Source organism: Andrena cerasifolii, chromosome 1 (genome assembly GCF_050908995.1).
Source record: "Andrena cerasifolii isolate SP2316 chromosome 1, iyAndCera1_principal, whole genome shotgun sequence".
In the NCBI taxonomy this organism is placed as follows: domain Eukaryota; kingdom Metazoa; phylum Arthropoda; class Insecta; order Hymenoptera; family Andrenidae; genus Andrena; species Andrena cerasifolii.
In genome coordinates this window covers 15,063,012-15,079,471 of record NC_135118.1, presented here as the reverse complement: position 1 = coordinate 15,079,471, position 16,460 = coordinate 15,063,012, and the positions used below count along the sequence as shown (strand labels likewise).

The following is a 16,460-nucleotide window of genomic DNA, read 5'->3' as shown; positions in this document are numbered from 1 at the left end:
AAGAAATTGATAGTCGTGGATTAAATAACGGACAAAATTATTTTTTACTTTTTAGTGCTGTTTTATGTTTTTGAAGTTGGTTTCATTTTATTTTAATTTTTTAATTTTTTACTATTTAGTTACTTAAGTTACATAACTACATTTATCTATAAAATATGAGAAGGCCTACAGAAAGAGCTGCTTGTAAAAAGAGAACCGTTTGCTATAAATGGAAGATTCCAAAAATAAGCGACTGAAAAGGTGAGAATAAGGATCTCTTAAATTAGTTATACTTAACTTAAAAGTGAGAATAAGGATCTCTTAAATTAGTTACACTTAACTTAAAAGTGAGAATAAGGATCTCTTAAATTAGTTACTCTTAACTTAAAAGTGAGAATAAGGATCTCTTAAATTAGTTACACTTAACTAATTTAAGAGATCTTTATTCTCACTTTTTCAAATCGCTGATTTTTCGAATCTTCCATTTATAGCAAATGGTTCTTTTTTTACAATCAGCTCTTTTTGTAGGCCTACTCATATTTTACAAATAAATGTAGTTATGTAACTTAAATAACTAAATAGTAAAAAAATAAAAAATAAAAATAAAATACAGCCACGAGGTCAACAACTCAACGCGCGGAAATACTCTAAAATGCGAGAATACATGAAATACAAAAATTACATTATAAGGCGAAGTTTCAATTAACCAGTACTTTGCAAAATACTGAGCCAATATTGATGCAGTGTATAATGGGAGTACCGGGACATCGTCGTCTTTTAAATAAAAAAAAGATCATCAAAATCGATCCATATACTGAGGAGTAATGCGGGGACAAACATAGAAAAAATACATACGGGTGGAATCTATAACCTCCTCCTTTTTGAAGTCGGTTAATAAAATAATTTTGCGCTCAGTTCTTATTCAATGAAGTTGAAATATTCTAATCCTAATCAACTACGCACACACATATATAACAGACTTGGTAGATTTTGCCGCCACGTAAATTCAGTGAGAGATCGTTCGTTTATTATTACGGTACTACGTAATCAATCGAATGGGAATCCCGCGATGTAAGATCGCATCAGATCCTGAAGTTGCGCGGCTATACTGATTAATAATTAATGATTCTAAGTAGTCAGTTTCTATTAACACAACAATGTCAATACGATGCAATATTATTGCATTGGGTTTAATTTGCGATCGACAGGGAACCCTAGGAATAATTAAGGTGGACGATATTTTCTCATCAAGGATCCAAAGTCGAGCTAGGGTTCATCGCACGCTCGCGCTCACATGTTAATATATAAAACAGAAAGCTTATATAGTTTGTGTGTTTGTCTGTTGCCTAAAAACTTTCGAACGATAAACTCTGGGATCGCGAAATTTGCCTCAGTTCAATATGCCTGACTAATCTGGGTGAATGTGACATTGTCATAAAAAGAAACTAAAAAAAATTCTTTTTCCATAAAATCAGAATCTAAATCTCGGGCGAAGCCAAGTAGGTACTACATTATACCTGCATGCTAAAGCGCTATTAACAGTTGCTTCATATTTTTGCGTGGTTACTCTTATGTTAGTTTCTAGTTTACGTTATCTTCAAACCAGCAGATTTCCTCTTCGGTAATTAATTCGTTTTCCTTGGTGTGCATGATATGTAGGTATGCGGATACATATATGTCTGTAAGTTGTACATGCCGCTGCGGGTACCATTTATTATAATTGCACAAGTTAACAGGGTCTCCTTATCCAGTGGACTAAACGGGCTATAGCTCAGGGGCGCCAGTGATATCCAAGACATGTTGAAATGCCTTTTTCATTTCAATTTTGTATGAGAGCAGAGACATGCCATCGTTAATTCTACACGATGTACCGCCTTGCACCAGTTTGGAAGAAACCGCAGCCTATACGGTGTATAGAGTTGGTACTTACGTGAGGTGTTGGGCGCTAAATTTTTTTAGCCCAGAGCCCTCAAATTTTTAAGCCAGCCCTGCAAGTTAAGCTCCCAAGCGTTCAACGCCTAACAATAGAAAGCAGCGTGTCTGCAACGATTGAAATTTATGTCTCGGCGCAGGTACATAAATTGGTACATCGATCGACAAGTAGTTTATACTATTTCAAATACAATTAAAAAAAAAATTGGTGTATGCACATACATACTTTGCAAGACAATACGTAAACGTCCGCTTTCAAATCTCGCTCCTATATACTTTTTATATCGATTATATACAATTCTCTATCTACTAATATTTGACCTTTCTATTCTGCAATCCACTTTAGAGCGGACTCGTTCCGCGCAGGGATATACTGTTGATTGGTAGGAAACCAGCGGGGAAAGTGCTACGACCAATCGCAAAAGTGCTATGACCAATCGCGTGTGTCAGATCCGTGGGAGCTGCGCAGATCAGTCGTAAATCGGTAGGGACGTGGGTCCGCTCTTATATGGAATGGAGTGTAAATATTCCAGAATTTTCGATAATCGTAGCAACCACCGATAGTCGCTGGCGATATTGGTGCATGCGCAGTACGGGCGATTGAGAATCTATAGTTCTCTCACTCGCACGGTATCGGTGCATGCGCATTACAGTCGATTAGGAAGCTATACTCTTCTCTCTCGCACCAATTCACACGATGCTTTCTCTCTCGCACGATGTTGGTCGGCAACTGGATCCAGGCATCGGCTGGCTTAAGCTACGCTGATGGAGGGGGAAACACCTACAGGAGCGGTGGTAACGAGTGCGTGAACTGACGCCAACGCCAAGCCAGCCAAGTGGCGCCAACGCGAACCGACACCACGGCCAATCAGCGTCACCGGTAAATATATTGTCGACGCTGGTTGACCGCCGCTTCACTCGCTTGGCGCTGGTGTTGGTTCGTCTCTAGTGATCCTCTAGGGAGTGATCGGTATAACCGCAGCCATCTTGGAGCAAAACCGAAAGTAAACTTCTCTATCTCTTTCTATCAGTATTTCTCTCTCTCTTTCCGTCAGTATTTTTGTCTCTTTCTATCAGTATTTCTGTCTCTTTCTTTTTTTTACAGTTTCTTTCTCTGTCTACTTCCGCTTTTGCTCCAAAATCGCGGCACCCAATCAGCGACGACACACGTTGTTCCGCTCATTTCCTAGAGGATCACTATTCGTCTCCATCGTGGCGCCTCACGCACCCATTACCACCGGTCATGTAGGTGCTACCCCCTCCATCAGCGTAGCTTAAGCCCGCCGATCCTTGACTGGATCCACAGGAAACAAGGGGCCATGAGACCTCCATGTATATATGCTCTAAGGGTTTTCCATAACGACCATAGCATGCCTCGGAAGGCCAGATTCGGGATTGACAAGTATTTTGTATACGGCAGTTGACGGCAGTGTAGGTAGTAAAAATGGTAAAAAAAATTAGTTGTTGTCAGTTGTCATTGGTTGTCATGTTATCATAGCCTAATTCACTAGATGGCACATGTAATAAACGTGATGATAAATAAAGATAAAAAATAATATATACTATTACGTCAAATGAGCGCAGGCGTTAATTGCTAAATTTTCAAGGCAATATTAAAATAGGATGTGTGACATTGTGTCTGTTTAGAAAATAACATTATGAGGTTCTAAAATCAGCTATACGTCATTGTTGATTTCTACCTGTACTGTTTACATATAAAGAAATAATGAAGTTCAGTTATTAAGTTTAGTGAAAAGTGAAAGTGCACGATGCTAGAAGTGCTCGAGATAAAAAACGGAAGGTTATCCGATGATAAAAATAACGTTATAATCGATTGGATAGATTATGTCAGTCCCTCAATGACATATGACGAATTTTTCTCAAAGTATTTAATTTCGAACAAACCATGTATATTTAAATCGAACGTGACAGATAATTGGTCGTGTAGAAGACAATGGAATTTGGATAATACACCTGACTTTAATGTCCTCGATATATTATTTGGTAAATATTTTCAAATTCTGCAGGAATGTTAGTGTACACTTTTTCACGTTGCTTTAAATATAAGTTATTTAAAGTGGAATATATTATATTAATAAAATTGTGTTTTTTTAGGAAATTATGTGGTACCAGTTGCAGATTGTAATAAAAAATATTATAATTCTCAATCTACAGATGATATGGAGATGAGAGATTATATAAACTATTGGATAGAGTATATAAAAAGTAACTATTCAAATACTATGCCTCTTTTGTATTTAAAAGATTGGCATTGTCGGAAATTATTTCCTAACGATCCTATTTATGACGTTCCTGAATACTTTGCATCCGACTGGTTAAATGAATATTATTTAGCAAATCCTGAATTGAACGATGATTATAGGTTTGTGTATATGGGACCAAAAGGAACATGGTAAAAATATACTACTTAAATAATAAGTTGGTTTTGGGTGCATGCATTATTAATGAACAATCCTTTTATCATGTTTAGGACGCCATTGCATGCAGATGTGTTTTCATCATATAGTTGGTCGGCGAATATAGTAGGAAAAAAGCGTTGGTTACTTTTTCCGCCACATCAAGAAGATTTTTTAAGAGATATTCATGGCCAGTTGATATATGACGCGACATCGGAAGAACTTAATGATTATAAAAAATACAAAGCTTACGATAAACGCACATTAAAATACATCGACATAATTCAAAAGCAAGGAGAAATTATATTTATACCATCTGGATGGCATCATCAAGTTTGGAATTTGGTAACTTAGATCAACTATTACCGTTGAACAAAAAAATCATCTTATATATGTATAATGCATTTAATATGTTACTCCCTAATAGGAAGATACAATTTCTATTAATCATAATTGGATAAATGGATGCAATGTCTTGGATGTATGGCGAGGATTAAAAAAGGAATTATCTTCTGTTATGGAAGAAGTTAGTGACTGCAAGGATATGAACAATTGGGGAGAGCATTGTCAGTTAATACTAAAATCAACATATGGAATGGATTACGATCAATTTCTTGATTTTATAATATTTATAGCTAAACAACGTTTAAACAAGATTTCAAAGAACGATGAAATAAGAAGCTTCAATAAATATACATTTGGAATAAATCACTGTATATTTGATCTTAATTCAATCCGATTAGTATTAATAGATTTTATTAACGATACAGAAGAGAAATCGATTTATGAATTAATTTGTGAAAAAAAGCAAGCCCACAAACTATTAAACAAAATTTTAGTCGTACTACAATCACATAATTATGAGAATCTTTTCAGTGCATAAAATCTTATCTAAATCTTAAACTAAAAATGAAAGCGAGAAGTGAAAATATTTTTTATTTTACTTATAATGTGTAAATAGTATAATTTCTGTAAATAATAAATATATTGTTTGTAACATCACAGTTTTATATATAATTATAAGAATATTAATTACATTTGTATTTGTAATTGCTCAATGGTATCGAGACAATTTACAGTAAAGCAATATATCACCAAGCCCCGGCTTCAGTGAGTGTGCTTTCCCAGGATGTGGCAGGTCCACTGAAACCGAGGCTTCAGTGAGTGTGGTTTTCCGAGATTTGGCAAGTTCACTGAAGGGGGATAGGTTGAATTATCACAGGCATAGAAGAAGAGGAAACAAAGGAGGGAAAGGAACATAGTCGAGAGAGAAAAATAAAGATACGAAATGTAAAATCGGGAATAATAACAGTGTACAGGAGACGAAATAAGAGTTGAATTTTAAATCAGATAATAATAGAGGCGAAGGAGGTGGATAAATTGACAATTGGAGGAGATTTTAATGCAAGAATTGGTCAGGAAGGGGATGATTTTGGAACAGAAGAAAAGCATGACGTAAGGATGTCAAAAGACAAAGTTAAAAACACGGAGGGAAAGTTATTATAGATGGTAGAGGAAAGAGAATGGAATATTCTGAACGGGAATGTGGAGAGAGATAAAAAAGGAGAATATATATACATACTTATACAAAACCGAAATTGAGCACCATAATTGAAAAGTCCTTGTAGAAAACACTGTAAGTACCAAAAATCAAATTTTTCAGGAGAGAAAAAGGCTTCTCTGATTTTAAATTATTTACGAAATTTAATTTGTTTTCAATGCTAAATACGCTTAAGTATACAATAACCCAAATACATCGCAAAATTTTCTAATCTTTGCATTAATATCGTCCAAATTCATGAAAAAAAGAATTGTATTTGTAGAAAACCCTGTGTGTGCCACCTCTTAGTTGTAAAGAAAACAAAATGTGCCATTCAGTTAAAGTTACAAGCACTGTAAGTGCCAATCCTATTTACCTATCGCTTAATTGGCTCTTACATTGTTTTCTACGGACGTGCCATTGGATGTACTAGCGGTACCATCATTTAGCTGTGTTGGTAACTTATTTACAAGGGAAAATTACTTTAAAATTCTATACCATAGTATTAACATTGGCACGTAGAACGTTTTCTCTTCATTTAATTATATAATAACAAATGTCAAGGCGAAACAAGATATCAAGAAATTCACAATGAAAGAAAGAGTTGAAACAGACCATACGCCTCTGGTCAGGGCCGTCTTATCGAATAGGCACAATTGGCACTATGCCTAGGGCCTACGAAAGTCTAAAAATGAAATTTTAAATAGGAATGTACCCTCCTGATGTAACAAAAACAAAATTGAAAATATAATTTAATTTAAAAAATAATGTAAATATATTAACAATTGAATGATGTGAACAATAAATTGAAAGGGCTTAAAAAATACAGTTTTTTTGCAAAAGTGCCTAGGGCCTACGACGATCCTAAAACGGCCCAGCCTCTGGTAGCAGAACTACATAGAGGATATAAAAGGAGAAAACGGGAGGAAAATCAGAAAGAGAGGAGGCGAGAGAAGAGTTTGGATCTTAAGGACATGACAAGAAGATTCGGAAAATATCCAGAAGGGGAATGGTTGCAATTGAGCGCAAAGAAATCAAAGGTCCTGTTTTTCCATAAAGGAAGAGAAGAGAATAAGAATGAAGAATCTCCTGGTACTGACAGGGAAATATTCTGGAAGAAGTGAAGGAGTTTAAATACTTAGGGTATAATTTCTAGAGAAATGGGAGAAGAGAGGTGCAAATAAACGAAGTCATAAAGAAAGTAAGAATAGCAATGGCGCAGATACGGGAAATAAGACGAAGTAAGTTCAGGAACAATTTTGAGAGAAGAATCAGAATATTCAGAAGCATAGTTAGAAGTATCGTGATGTACGCGTCAGAAATTTGGGGATGTATGGAAGCAGAAAAAGTAGAGAAAATACAGGAGAAACACAGAAGGTGGACTTAGGTTTGGACTTCAATACACCAGCGTACCTAATTTTGAAGAGAACAAAAATGGGCAAAGTAAGGATAGAAGCCCGGAGAAGGGCAATAAAATATGAAGAGAAAACGAAACAGGTAAACAAGAATAAAATAATACGAGATTGCTGGAGGGAAATAGACGCGAAGCAAGGAGAGAAAAAGTTGAAACGGGAAGAAAAGTGATACTATAGATAAAAAATTATGGATATCCAAGGAATGGAAATAAAAAGGAAGGAAGGAAAAGATTTTGCTGAGGAACTAGAGCAAAGAAGTACTAGGAGATACAGAAATTATGGATAACCAGAAAGCAATTTACCTAAACGAAAACTATAGAGGCAGAAGCCAAAGAATTCGTAAGATTTGATATTGCAACTCCCTCCTTACGTAATATTTTTTACATTTAATTTTTTCAGTTATTAAAATCCTGTTAAAGGTTTATATAATTCATTTAACTCGGCTTCGTGAAATTTAAGCTAAATCTACTTTTCTGGAACATTAATGACAGAATTTGTATTTATATACTGGAAAGAAGAGACAGATACAGTCTGCGGATTATGTAAAGGGGCAAGAGAGACGCCGGGACACATGTTACAAGACTGCAAGAAGCTGAAAAGGGAAAACGTAACGATAAGAGAGATACTAAAGGGAAAAGAAGAAGGAGCGGAGTGGATGCGTATCGATCTGGAAAAAAGGAGAAGAGAGAAAGCCTCAGACGAAGGAAGGAGGCTAAGCAGAAACACAATTTTGAGTTAACCCACCCAGAAACACTTATACACAGAACCCATGTAACCCCATTTTGAGGCCGAATGGCAAAAATTGACCTAATTACAACTAATTGTTGAAATATTTTACCCACATTTCTATCGATCTTATTTCTTGTAATTGTACAAGCTGTTACAGACTGTATTAGAATAAGAAGAGTGATAAATTCTAAGAGCAAATATCAGCTTTTGTAATTATCAAAATATTTATCTGTGAATGTATATAAATTCATAAAGTGACATACACATGTATATATGCATACGCTATATGTAATTAAGAAATTTATACATATACAGATAAATTCATTGTACAAATGTATTTATCTCCGAACATACATTAAACTAGAAAAACATGAAGAAGAAGTTGGACCTTAGACTTTCGCGGAGAAATATTAATATGCGATGTAAAGGATATCTGACGGTCACTTGAGGTGTTTGGAACAGGGTACTTAAATTCATACACTGATATGTATAAAATATACGAACAAGTGGAAGACAAATAAATATACATACCTATTTATATTAATTCATGATTTTATTCATGCATTTATATATACATTGTTCGTAAACTATTAAATGAATAATTTGATTTCGATTGTTTTATATATAGGTAAGACAAAATTTTAATGAACTGAATAGTGGAAATATTTTGTAGCATCATGAAGAATGTAGAACTGATTGTATAACGAGGTTCATTAAATTGAGGTTCTCTGAGGTGGAAAAATTAGTAAGAAATAAAATTATCACGATTTCAAATTCAAGAGTTGCTGCCGTAAATAAAATTACATCGATGATACTTATTATGGAAGTTGAACAGAATTCTTAAAAATTAACAAAAAATACTAAATATATATTTTAATACGTGACAGATTTGCGTAGTAATAATGGGAAAGTGAATAAAAGAAGTGCTAAAAATAAATGATACAAAGAGAAGTACAGATTTCTTTGGGAAAGTTAAAATTGAAAAAAGGTCTGGGTAAGTGCTCAAGAATATATTCGCATTTGCCACACACACCCCACTAGAGATCACAAAGGATTATGGGTAATTGACGCACTTCCCTTATGCGCAATAATCATTTATGAAGGAACATATCATGGAACTGAATGAACTGGAGAAACGTTATTACACGCTTCTGTAAGCCGATATCGAAAACTCATCGAATTGTGTTGAATAATTGCAGCGAGTTGAATTTCCTTGAAAAGATTACTGAAATTTGAAGAGCGTTCGCAGCGCCATTGTGCGGCATTTGTAAGAATATTTCTTGTGACGCAATAGGAACTCGTCCTTTCCGTCGACCTACCGTGAGTGGAACATGTCGCATACGTCCGAGCGAAAGTAAGTTCGATTTTTCATGCATAATCGCCAAAGAAGCTTGCTTTCTTATATTTTGCAAATTCTTTGTTTATTTTGTGCTTTTGTGAGTCCTACACTACGCGCGGTTGGACGTCGACACCTAATAGTATATCCTTAAAAAATAGTGCCGCAATCGACGAATGCATGAACACGAGACTGACAACATGGCGTGCATTCGTTTTTGTCACATTGTTCGCCAAATTAATATCAGCTTTCCATTGCTATTATTTTCTATAACCAATGCTGTTACAATTTAAAGTTTCTCTGTAATCGTTCATATATTTAGCATAAAACTTTCCAAATGTACAATAATTTTCGTCATAAAGATGCTGCATGCTATTTGGTGTGCAAACACGTTTTACTTCTCATTAGAAGATTCCACAGTAAACTAATGTTTTTCGCAACGAATACGGGAAGAAAATGAGAAAAGTACAGTAGTGTTAAAAGTATCGTAAGAATTTATCAGCACTATGCCCCCCTTTTCGACTAAAACTCGCCGTACCTGTTTGGGCATGCTTTCGCGTGAGTCACTGTCAATGCATCTACCGTCGTCAATAAGTTGCTTCTCATAACTATTTAATAGTCTCGTTTAATTGTCTCAAGTAACATACATCGCCATATTTATGTAAAATTATCTTTTTTTTAATGAAAATTCATTAACTTAGAATCGTATAATATTGAATTTCGTGGTTCAAGGCTATTGGAAGTGGAAATGAAAAATTTTCTCTGCAGTTCTATTTTTATTATCATATAGTAGACGTGCCTAGTATTATGCATTGTTACTATGGAAGTAAAGTGTAAGCAATAAATTAATGAAAGTCATGTCTAGGTTGCTTATAATTCATTATACTAATTTAAGGAATATGTATCAGGCCGTAGTAATAAAAAGATTCCTAAATTCTATCATCTTATCTATATTTTAGAAACGATGACCAATGGACAGCAGATCCCAAAAATGGTCCTAGCGAAAGTGAACAGCCAACATACGATGGCCCATCAGGCATGGACCCCGATGGGATCATCGAATCCAATTGGCATGTTGTAAGTTAAATAAGTGTAACATGCCTTTCACATTGTACAACGAAAAATTCATTATTATCATCTAAATAGAACTTGTCCCAACATCGCTCGCAAGTTCTCTTGAAGTTGGCGTAGGTGGAATATCGTAATAAATCGAGTCATATCACGCCAAGTTTTATCATCGACGGTTCATGGCCGAGTAGCGAACGCTTCCCCAAAATTTCTATTCTGCTCCATTTAAACATTGTTTACTCTCAGTTGTAAATAATAATGAAATTATATCGAACGCTAATTTATTTTTCTCTTTTCCTTGCATATAAATTAGGTCGTCGACAATTTCGATGAAATGAATTTAAAGGAAGAGTTATTACGTGGTATTTATGCTTATGGATTTGAGAAGCCATCTGCAATTCAGCAACGTGCCATTCTGCCATGTATAAGAGGACACGATGTGATTGCGCAGGCACAATCAGGTAAATGAATCGAATTACATTCGTGATTCTGTTACGAGGAATTCTAATACGCAATCTGTACGTTTGATAGGAACTGGCAAGACTGCTACATTTTCAATCTCTATTCTGCAACAAATCGATACCAGTCTCAAAGAGTGTCAAGCTTTGATTCTAGCCCCAACTCGTGAGCTCGCTCAACAAGTACGTGCTGGCTAATCCGTTTGTAATAGCGACCAGTGTATTCATAAGGCAAATGAGACATCATTCAAACTCTTCGATTTTCAGATCCAGAAAGTTGTTATTGCTTTGGGAGATTTTATGCATGCTGAATGTCATGCATGCATTGGTGGCACTAATGTCCGTGAAGATATGCGGAAGTTGGATCAAGGTGTCCACATAGTAGTCGGTACACCCGGTAGAGTTTATGATATGATTAGTCGGCGGGCATTACGAGCCAATAGCATTAAACTGTTTGTATTGGATGAAGCTGATGAAATGCTCTCTCGTGGGTTCAAGGAACAAATTCATGATGTATTCAAATTATTACCCAATGAAGTGCAGGTGTGTGAAGTTCATATTTCTTGTATTACTCTTTCACTGGAATTATTGTGTTTCACGACTGAATGATTTTCGTCCGTTGCTTGGCATTTGCGCGTTTCGGCGCGGACGCGACGAATGTATTTGCCCACGTAACGCTGAATCTTTCTTTTACAACCGGATACTTTTGTTTAATGAGGTGGGCGATTTCTGGGGCCGTTTAAAACCAACCACTACATCTATCGTGTAGATTTCATCAGGTTTGATTTAGATGTAGTTATAGTATCTATAGGATTGAACTAATCCTATTTGCACATAATAAATAGAAATGATCGAGTTTAATTTATTACAAACACGTTTATTAAAATTTTCTTTCAAAATTTCTCTGTTTGAAGAATAATATTATATCGTAAATAAAAAGTTTTTTGTACACACGTGTAAAATGTTATACTTGTACTATTTAATTTTAATATATCAATTAAAGTAAAGGACATTAATAGGAAGATACATAGCATAGGCATAATAAAATCAATTTAAATTACATGCAACATGCGCTTACCAGCATCGTATAAGACGAAAATGTAGAATCACGTTTTACGCTCATTTTTTTATTTTTTATTTTTTTAGAACAAATACTTGTTTCATATTTAATGTAGTGAATTGTTATAGCAATAGTAATTGAAAGATAAAATACTTTACAACAAAACCATGAGAAATGAAACATAAATATTTTTTATGTACTTGTGCCACTTTTAATTATATCAAAACTTCATAACAACGAAAACATACAAATATTCATTGTAGTGTTTCCACTGTTTTAATAACGTGACCAAAAATTAATGCGAATCTTTTGCTCCGCAGGTTATATTGCTATCAGCCACTATGCCAACCGATGTTTTGGATGTGTCTCAATGCTTTATGCGAGCTCCAATTCGTATCCTGGTAAAGAAAGAGGAACTCACGCTGGAGGGTATTAAACAGTTCTTCATCTATGTTGAACGCGAAGATTGGAAATTCGAAACTCTTTGTGACTTGTACGATACACTGAGTATCACTCAAGCAGTCATTTTCTGTAATACACGACGCAAAGTCGATTGGCTGACAGAAAATATGCGCGGTCGTGACTTCACAGTCTCCGCTATGCACGGAGATATGGACCAAAAAGAGCGAGACCTCATCATGAGACAATTTAGAACTGGATCATCTCGTGTCCTCATAACTACTGACCTTCTAGCCCGTGGTATTGACGTTCAGCAGGTTTCACTTGTTATCAACTATGATTTACCTTCCAATCGAGAAAATTATATCCATAGGTGAGTAATAGTATGATTAACAGCACAAGTATGCAACGACACCTTGAAAACGTTCAATTGTGAACGTCGAGTTTCATGTCCATTATATAGAAATGATCTGATAGGAAAAATGAAAACTCCGATTATATTGATTTCTCTGGAAGTAAAAATATTTTATATCTCATTGTATTACAGAATCGGTCGTGGTGGTCGTTTCGGTCGTAAAGGAGTGGCTATTAACTTCGTGACAGACGACGACAAACGGGCCTTAAAAGATATTGAACAATTCTATAACACTCACATTGATGAAATGCCAATGAATGTCGCAGATTTAATTTAAATCTGATTATTGGCTATAATTCATTATAATTAAAAAAAGAAATAAAAGTAAGTGAAATACGGAGCTCTCAGCTGATCTCTCATGGTGTGTGAGTATATATAGAGTGAGTTGGTGAACTACAATCGCTTATGTAAACGCGATTTACCAAAATATTCCAACGTTCTCATCTCAGTTTCATTTTGTAACAGTAGATTTCAGGAATAGTTATCCGCTACATTAGAGAAACTAGTACTACTACTACGTTATAATTATTACAATTATCACTGCAGATATTACTATACTGCTATTTCTATTACTATTGCTCTTACTCTTACTGTTATTACCGTCACTGGTGTATACTCTTTCGCTTTCCTCTTGTTCAATATTTATTACTACTATTTTTCCTGCCACTATTCCTACTATATAACTACTGTTAATATCGCTAGTGTCCCTGTTACTACCATTACGCAGTTATTGAAATTGGTGCAATTTTCGGTACGAATTAGTAGCAGTATTATCAAATCAATAATACACGATCTCCGTGATTGTTAGTGTTTGCTGCGCAAGGCGATAGAAAAGTGTGAAGTGAGGCACTTCGGCCAATTTGGTTGTTCTTTACTTGGTATAAAAAAAAATCGAAGATTTTCCATATTGTCTGGATGCATTCACAATTTGACCCCATGAGATCAAATTTCGTTGTAAGCTTCAAGACTTTTATCTTGAATCATTTTATTTCATCTTTCCTACGCAACTTCTCCGACTGGATGGTTTATTCCATGTTCTGTGGCCCTTCTTCGACGCTTCTACCACCGCAATTGCAACGTGTTTTTCTAGGCAGAGGTTTAGTTGGGTATTGGAGGGGGTATTTTAATCACAAGCGTTGCCGAAGGAGATGTACATTCAGACTTAGATGATATGAATTTTTGTATATCCCAAATCCTACGTAACATACCTTCAGTAAGAAATAAAGTATTTGACCTTTTAATTGTGGTTTTTGTTATTGCATTCATTATACGTTCAATATCAAATACATATTAATTTCATTTCACAATGGAAACCCTGTATGAGTGGCATACATGCTAAGACAGTATGTAAACTAATACAATAAATTATTATCACCAGATTACGTCGGGAACAAGTTCAATGAAATGTATATATTATTCAAGAAATGCTCACAGCTTTTTATTTGTATTTACAGGCAATTTTGACCGGTCCAGAAATGAAGGAGATATTTTTGGAAATAAATACCAAATTTCGTGATTCAATGTAGAAGTTTTGTAAATCGATTACCTTTTTTAGTTTCTTACCTTTTGTGAGTTATTAATAATATAATATAATTGTCGATTTATTATTCATAAGCTTGCATAATTCTTAATAATTATAGGAGCTAAACTTTCACACGACCATTTTATATCTTGTCAATAAAAAACTATGAAAATAATTTCACTGCATTAGTTCTGTATTTGTCTGCTTCGCTAATAATAAATTTTCGATATTTCATACATTGTTAGAACTTTTATATCGTTTCGTTGTACAAATGTAATAGAAAGGATACATTAGCACAAGTCAATCAACAATAGATTTCGAATGTGAAGTAATTTATTGTAATATTAAACAATTTTTATGTCGAATTTAATAATATAGTTCTAATGTTCACGAGTATACACTGCTGAACATAATACTTGATCACTCCACTCGTGCCTCCCGAAACACGCTACGGAAAACTGCATTCCCATCTATGACACGAGATTTTGTGCCCGTTCTGCCAGTAATCGACTCGTTTGAATTTCTGACTTCTAATCTTCAAAATTTCTTCGACTTTTACACTGACTTAAGAAGACACCTCGTAGCGCTATTTATTTGTAGTTTATAAATATATTACGTAATATTATATTCGCATTTGCGTCATTTTCGTATTAGCATTATTATCGGTGTAAAAGTCGATGTTACGTGTTTCCAGCGGGATGATCAGGGATGATGGTTCTTAGTCCTGAGTAGCAGCGTTGCCAAAAGTAGGGGAGAAATGGCGCGTAGGGTGCTAGAGTGCAGTTAATACTCAGTGACATAGTAGCGGAAGAATCCTCGTATGGTGAGCACAAGTTGTGTTAGCCTATATGTATTGTGCATATATACTGAATTCCATCTACGAGTATATAGATTCGTTCCGCGCAGGGATATACTATTGATTGGTAGGAAACCGGCAGGCAAAGCGCGTGTGCCAGATCCGCAGGAGCTGCGCAGATCGGTCGCAAATCGGTAGGAGCTTAGGTCTACTCTTAGGTGGAATTGTATATAGCTCTCCGCGACGTCGCTATATCTATAGATACCCGTGACGAGGCGAGCCCTCTACGGTAGAGGGTTTGCCCGGTTAACGCTGCTGAGCAGAGTTGCTAGACAATTCCCCACGCGTAGTAGATGGGGCACACCTACAGCAATTACGGTATATTTGTGTGATGACGCGTAACGTACCACAATCCATCGCATGACTTGATTGACACAAAGCGTAATAGTGTTTTGCCCGTCGCGTGGAGCTTTTTTGCCCTTGAACAGCGTTGCCAGGTCCCTCTGAGGGAAATACTATGACGACACGACACATTACCCCCACTACCACTGGTAACGCTGGCGCGGAGACAGTTCATGCACATGGAGCTGCGTCAAGCACGCTGAAGTACTCTGCTTACGAGGATGCGCAGGAATGTTCAAAGAAATAAAACAACTATCTTTGGGTTATTCTGAGTTTTAATGCAATACTGTGTATTAAAACTCATTGTAGATCAGTTCGCTACCAAGATCGATTTCCCGCTTTTATAAAATGCTCCTGACTTATGCCCTCTGAACGCCCTACTACATACCCCGATTCTGGCACGTCTTTCCAAGGTTCTCCTCGGATCCTTTTGTCCAATCAAAACGATGTTCTCCAGGTTACGTCGATGGGTTTTCCTTCAGTCATCTCTTCATTCTTGGGCATGTTCATGTTTCCCTCCACTTTCGGTTAAGTTAGTCGAAGCACGCTTTCCAGTTAAATGGATCACATACACATCTGAAAGGTAGGTAAGCTTTGTCCTTAGGATCGAGAAGACCTCGCCTGATCGAGATATATGACTTTATGACCTACTAGATTTTCTCGATCCAAGTGTTTCTACCCTTCTTAAACAGCGGCAATTATCGAAAGCGAGCACAGCATTTTAGCAGTTTTACGAGACGAAATTTGGCAAACAGATGAGTAAGGGAAAGTAATTTATTATCCGCGCCCGGACTAACTGTAATTTTGAAAACTATTGAATGCAATCCCAAGCTGTTGTACGCCTTCTGGATAAGAGTACAGCTAATAAAAAAAAAAGATCTTTCGGGCGGAGATTTGAACCCCGGATTTTCTGTTTGTGATTGTAACCCCAACGCTTGGGTTTCGGTGAAATGAATTTTCGGTGGATAGTGCCGGCCAGGCAGCGCGTAATG

General features: G+C 35.9%; 2 protein-coding genes across 2 annotated transcripts; both read left to right on the top strand.

Annotated features, from left to right (window-relative positions):
* Positions 1-3,327: 3,327 nt before the first annotated feature.
* Jmjd4 (jumonji domain containing 4) lies at positions 3,328-5,327 on the top strand. The gene is made up of 4 exons (XM_076828632.1): positions 3,328-3,915; positions 4,027-4,324; positions 4,403-4,673; positions 4,756-5,327. The coding sequence occupies exons 1-4, from the start codon at positions 3,681-3,683 to the stop codon at positions 5,209-5,211; spliced, it is 1,260 nt and encodes a 419-aa protein (XP_076684747.1). The 5' UTR covers positions 3,328-3,680; the 3' UTR covers positions 5,212-5,327.
* Positions 5,328-9,208: 3,881 nt separating this feature from the next.
* Positions 9,209-13,989, top strand: Eif4a (eukaryotic translation initiation factor 4A). Its single transcript, XM_076828510.1, has 7 exons — positions 9,209-9,366; positions 10,308-10,425; positions 10,730-10,877; positions 10,948-11,057; positions 11,142-11,417; positions 12,255-12,706; positions 12,881-13,989. Exons 1-7 carry the CDS (start codon positions 9,344-9,346, stop codon positions 13,023-13,025), a joined length of 1,272 nt encoding a protein of 423 aa, XP_076684625.1. The 5' UTR covers positions 9,209-9,343; the 3' UTR covers positions 13,026-13,989.
* Positions 13,990-16,460: the final 2,471 nt, after the last annotated feature.